At 37.4% G+C, this 6,000-nt stretch overlaps 1 protein-coding gene across 1 annotated transcript in view; it reads left to right on the plus strand.

Annotated features, from left to right (window-relative positions):
- Nucleotides 1-5,306, plus strand: part of PLCZ1 (phospholipase C zeta 1) — a gene marked incomplete at both ends in the record, with an annotated part of 48,725 nt that extends 43,419 nt beyond the window's left edge. The window contains 3 exons of the mRNA XM_082751765.1: nt 493-625; nt 2,298-2,447; nt 5,224-5,306. Of these exons, the coding sequence (XP_082607891.1) occupies nt 493-625; nt 2,298-2,447; nt 5,224-5,306 (366 nt within the window). The remainder of the gene's footprint in view (nt 1-492; nt 626-2,297; nt 2,448-5,223) is intronic.
- Nucleotides 5,307-6,000: the final 694 nt, after the last annotated feature.

Genomic DNA, 6,000 nt, shown 5'->3' on the forward strand with positions numbered 1-6,000 from the left:
ATCAGGGAGCCTACTAAAGGCTGAGCTTTTACATGTTCCTGTGAAAGAACACGAACATAGGTGAGGAACACTGCTACATACCCTGCAACACTGCTGATGTCACCCTGAGTGTTGGTGCTAGTCCAGTAGACACAGCTTTAATAGAAATTCATGAGCTTGATCTCAGATATTGCAAAAAATCACCACTGATTTTTTTTTTTTTTCCTGGTAACTAAATTACAGGCAGCATTGAGTGAAAAAGCTGAAATCTGAAAATTATTATGTAAAACACAATGATATCAAACTAGCCAAGAATTAAATTAAATAGGAAGTGCCATATTCTTAATTTCATTGTGTTTAATGTGTATTTTTGTAACAGTTTCCTTATGGCTGCTATAGGCTTCTTATAGTAGTTTCTTATGGAACAGTTTTTGCTATGATGGCTATTATATGGCTATCATGTAAAGTTAATTCTTACAGTTATTTCAATACATTACAACTTTAATTTTACAGCTCATCAGTGGTCATCAGTTACCACCCAGCAACCTGTCAAAGACTAACAAGGCTGACCCTTTAGTGCAGATAGAAATCTACGGTGTGCCAGAAGATCAAGTAAAAAGAAAATCTAGTGTCATAAAAAGCAATGGTGAGCATCAGTCTGTCTCTTAACTGTGAACAAAGGACAATAATATTTTATATGGAATGACCATTTTTCCTTCCCAAGAAGCTGTTATATTCTTACAGAGTCTGCAATTATTTCTCTCTAGATGAGGATCTTCTGGCACAAAATCTCTAGCAGAGGTTCAAGCTATGTGCCATTTTTGTTGAACAGTAAGTTAAGGAAGCATAAGCTCTCTATTAGTAGCACTCTCCTGAAAGAAGATGGAATACACACTGCGTTTACTCACTGTTGCAGGCTGGTCCCAGTAGGCAGCTAAGCAACACGTCTGCTGTCCCACCTTACACTCTCCCCACCCACAGTGGGATGTGGGAGAGAATTGGAAAGGTAAAACTTGTGGGCTTAGAAAAAGACAGTTTAATAGGTAAAGCAAAGCTCCGCATATAAGGAAAGCAAAGCAAGAAATTCATTTAGTCCTTCACATCTATTGGCAGATGTTCAGACACTTCCAGGAGTGCAGGTCTTCATTATGCATAATGGTTACTTGGGAAGACAAATGCCATAAATTCAAATGACCTTCCTCCTTCTTTCTACCAGCTTTTATTGCTGAGCACACCGTCATATGCTATGGGATATCCCTTTGGTTGCTTGGTGTCAGCTGTCCTGCCCATGTCCCCTCCCAATCTCTTTTGCACCCTCAGCCTACTTGCTGGTAGGACAGTGTGAGAAACAGAAAAGTCCTTGACTGTCAGCAACAACTGAAGCATCAGTATGTCATCAACATTTTCGGTCACAGATCCAAAACATATCACCATAAAAGCTGCTATGAAGAAAATTAAACCTCTCAGAGTCCAAACTGTTACCATGGTACATGTAAAGGAATTTTTGTGAAGAAATGTCTGCAGTTTCAACATTTAGGTTATATCAGGTTTCTAGTAGGACTGCTCCCTTAATTGCTTAACAGGTGAAGTGTGCAATCTTGGCGCTTGTCTTCAAGCATTCCCTTACCTTTATCATATAGATCTTCTTGAAGTCTCAGCCTTAAGGTTCTCTGTGATCTTCTTTCTTCTGTGTCTCTCTCTCCTATTTTTCCTTTCTTCTTTTTGTAGACTACCACCATTTTAAATTGGTCCCTAAATTCCTTCTCTCTCTGTATGAACACTGTTCAAGGCAAAGTGTCCCCCTCCTGTTCCACATCCCCTTTTGTATTTTGTTTTTAGTCATGTGATCACTTTTCTACCTTAATTCATTCAGCACCTGCCTCATTTCCAATGCTGTAAAGAGAGAAATTGGCAAAAGCATGAAACTGGTGTGGCTATTGGAAAACTTAAGTTGAGCAGAGATTCTGAACCTGCGTATCACTGTCCTATTTTGCTCTCTTTAAAGGGACAGTGGCAACTTTCTCAGCCTTTTAATTTACACTATTTGTAGCTAATAAATGATAAATCCCTAGAAGGAGATGGTGTGTGTGCTGTAGGCAAGTCCCAGTCTGTCCATGTTGGCTTCATTCTAAGCACTTCCTTCTGATCTGTATCACTTCAGTCAGGGGGAATCTCATCATTTATTTAAATGGGCACAGAAATCTAGGGAAAAAGAAAGCATTGTACCAGGTCAGAATACTGATAGCAGATACAACTCAGCTATGAAATGGAGTAAATGAAATGGTGTTTTGATACTGTCTATCTTCTCTTTTCATTAGCTTTGAGTCCTAGATGGGATGAAACTTTCTCTTTTACTGTCCAAGTTCCAGAACTGGCTTTGATACGCTTCTGTGTGGAAGATGAGATATCACTGGTTGCAAATGAATTACTTGGCCAATACACTTTACCACTGCTGAGCCTGAGTAAAGGTAATATTTTATGAAGTGAGCCACCAATAGTAGCTCAGAATAATCTACAACAATCCAGGCTTTTATCCTTACTCTAGTATTGATGGAGCACAGCATTATGTTTATTTTCTACAGAAGAATTGTATAACCATGGGTTAAAAGTTGCACTCTGTATTTTTAAGTCATCGTAGTCTCTGAATGCAAACCCACACCACAGAAAACAAAAGACTAATAATAATTAATAATTAATAATAGCTAATAATTCCTACTGGAATATTCCGTTCTAAATAGAAACTGCGCAGGCAGTATTTTAACTCATTCTGATAGAAAACTGGAAGAGCGGTAAGTCAGAACTTCCATAAAATCAACAGTTAGGCTCCAAACCTAAAGAAGCCAAATTAAAACAAAACAAAACAAAAAACCACAAACCCCTCAGGTTACCTGCAATTTTCAGAGAGCAGAAGAATTTAAACCAAGCTAAGTATGTATGGTATTTTTCTTGGTAGTATTTTTTCTGTTGTGCCAATATAGTTCCTGCAGACTTACATGTATGTGATGAGTAGACTTATGTGATGAGTAGGCACATGAAGAGCAGGCACAGAAGTCAGTAGGCCAAGGAGAAAGGCTTATGTAAAATGGCTGTTACTACACTGGATTTCCAAAGGTATTTCTGAATGAAACAAACAGAATCAGCTTTTATTATTGAGCGTAGATATGAAGGCAAAAACTGGAGCTGGCAATGGGCACTGTGGCTTTTTTTATTAAGCTTAGCAGGATTTTTAATTATTTCTCTTCAGATTCTGTAGCCATAAAGCTGCTTGTGATTCTTAGTTGAGGTTTAGGAGTTATAGAACAAAGACATTACCTTAAAGAACACTTGCCTTTCTCCAACATAAATCTTTACACTTTACATTACTTTCTACTTATATTAGGGTATTTCAGAAAAATGAGGAAATATTACCCAATTTTTGAGACAAATTTGAATGGCAGATGCTAAAGTTTACACGTTGTAAAATAATCAATATTTGTATTTCTTTTTTTTTTTTGGTGGAATTATTCATTGTGTCTCTGAGAGACACAATGTCTCTACGGTGTCTATGTCTCATATGTCTCTATGGTTTAATTTAGGTTTAATTTGGGTCATAAATGGGAATTTAAATGGATTTTTTTTGGAAAAGTAAGAGCATGCAGATTCTCCAGGAAAAATTTTGAGTGGAGTAATTTAACATATTAGGAAATAGCACTGTAGAAACAGTGCCAAATCGCCCTAGCCCTTACCTACTGCAATATAAAATTGTAAGATGCCATCAGGATGCCCATAGGCATAAATAAAATGCTGCTAAGTGATGAGCCAACAGGTAATTTAAAAATTTATTATGGTATTTAACACTGAACCCTCTGTATTCCAGGTCTGGAACCATGGCTTTGCTTTAGGTACTTAAGCGCCCTAAATAGTAAAAGGGGAAAATAACGTCTTACAAGGGGATTCAAAACAGTCTCCAGTTCTTAGGAAACAACTATAAGTATTGAGTTATGAATAAATTTTGCTCCTCTGCATAGCTCTGGTGCTTCTTGCTGCACTAGAGGAATGCTCCCTTCTTCCCTAGGATTCATATCCCTGAGGTTTCCCCTGAGGGCAAGTTGCTTCTAAAAGCTGAGCAGTGCTTACATCTTTTACTTCCTTGACAGTCTATGGGACAAAGTTCTGCCATTGCCACCCTCCCGTGCTCTTCCTCTTGAAAGGATTCAATCTATGTCATCACTTTCCCCCTTCCCTAGCAGCAGCTTCACCACTCAGCTGCAGATTACATGGGGAAGGATGCTTACTGCCCACCTGTAGCAGTATTCCATATTTCATGCAGTGATTAAGTAGGTATACTCAAAGAGGGTAACAATTGTGTAGCTGGGAGGTTAAAGGCTAGAGGAGGGAGTCCTGGGTTATAGTACCTTTCCTAGTGACTCTGTTATGTAGAACACCAATACAGGACAGAAATTCAATTGTCCCATGTCCCATGGTAGCTACCACTTGATCAGTTAACAGTTAATTGTTTCATATGAATTGGAACAATTTCAAAAATAAAAAAACCTCTATCCATCTCCCAGGACTCTTGGTAGTATATTCCGTAGCTAGGGACTATGAACACAGTCCTTGGAAATGAGTCTTCGTCCATGAAGTGAGTTTCTTCATAGCAAATACAAAAAGTCTTCCGCATACTGAGTGGATGCTCTAAAGATTGATCACAAATGCCTCTTGCCTGGGCTCAGTTTTAATATCTGCTGCCCAGAAGACGAACCTTGGGTGCAAAGTGAACTTTCATGTTGGATAAAAGAATCAAGAAAATCCAAAACCAAATGAGGGTCCCAGAGACTACATGCACATCCAGAAACACCTAAAGAAGGGCTGTGAGAACTGCAGTTCTGAACATGGATTATTAATCATAACAGATACTTAAATAACTCAAGTTATATTTGCATAAATAAAATAGAGTATTTTTTATCACAACTGATATTATTATTGTGACATTAAATGTAATGCAGACATTACATTTTAATGAAGCAATATACGGCTTTGTGTTTAGGGGAGAGGAATTTTTTGTTTTCAGAGGAGCTAAGTTTCAAGTTAAGAACAATAGCTTTTTCAAATGCTTCTACTCACCAGATGACCATACAGTTTATTTTAAAGAGTTATTTTGAGGTTCATTAATTATGCTGCACTTGCACAGTAGATCATAGAACAGCCTATCATAATATTTTTATTTATGGTTAATACACTAACCGAGTGTCATTATATTTACAGGTTACCGTAATGTTCCCCTGTTTTCCAAAAATGGTGGCAAACTTGAACCTGCATCACTGTTTGTTTATGTCTGGTACTACTAATGATGCTCCACATTAGTTGTCATTCTGGTGGATCACACCCTGCTCAATAAAGCAACATCACTAGGCTTGCAACAACCCAGTAGTCTGATTTCCGGAGCGGCATGTTCTCAGTGACTTTATTAAGCTATGGGACTTCTTGTGTGAGTAAATGGTATCCTGAATAAGTAATAGCTACTGAAGTTAGCCCCACCATTATTTAGAAATAATTCATAGAGACTGAACTTTTTTGTACATTCTGTTGAATTCAATTAACAATTTCATTTGCAGCTAATTACAACATTTTGATTAATTACTGAGAATAATAGTTTAATATTTATGATCTTATGCTACAAAATTATGAGCATGTTACACAGAAATTTTTATTTGTATTGAACAAAAACTTTTACCATTGTACAATCATCTTTCTAGGGAAACAATACATACGATGTAAAGTCCCTTTAAATTTATAATAATGGCAGTTTCTGATTGGGCTATGCATCCTTAACATCCACTGTAATTTTGCTATCTGGAAAAACATCTCTGAGAAAAAACAGTTCTTAAAATGATAAAAACTTAGATGCTAATATTTGTACCTTTTCTCAGCCTGATCTTGAACCTCCTGCTGCTAAAGAAAGACAAATAATTCACAGGCTGATTTGTAAAGGGCCTATGTTCCTTGTAGCAGCAGGGAGCTCAGGATACATCTCACTGCAAA

Source organism: Aythya marila (genome assembly GCF_965140915.1).
Source record: "Aythya marila genome assembly, chromosome: 1".
Classification (NCBI taxonomy): domain Eukaryota; kingdom Metazoa; phylum Chordata; class Aves; order Anseriformes; family Anatidae; genus Aythya; species Aythya marila.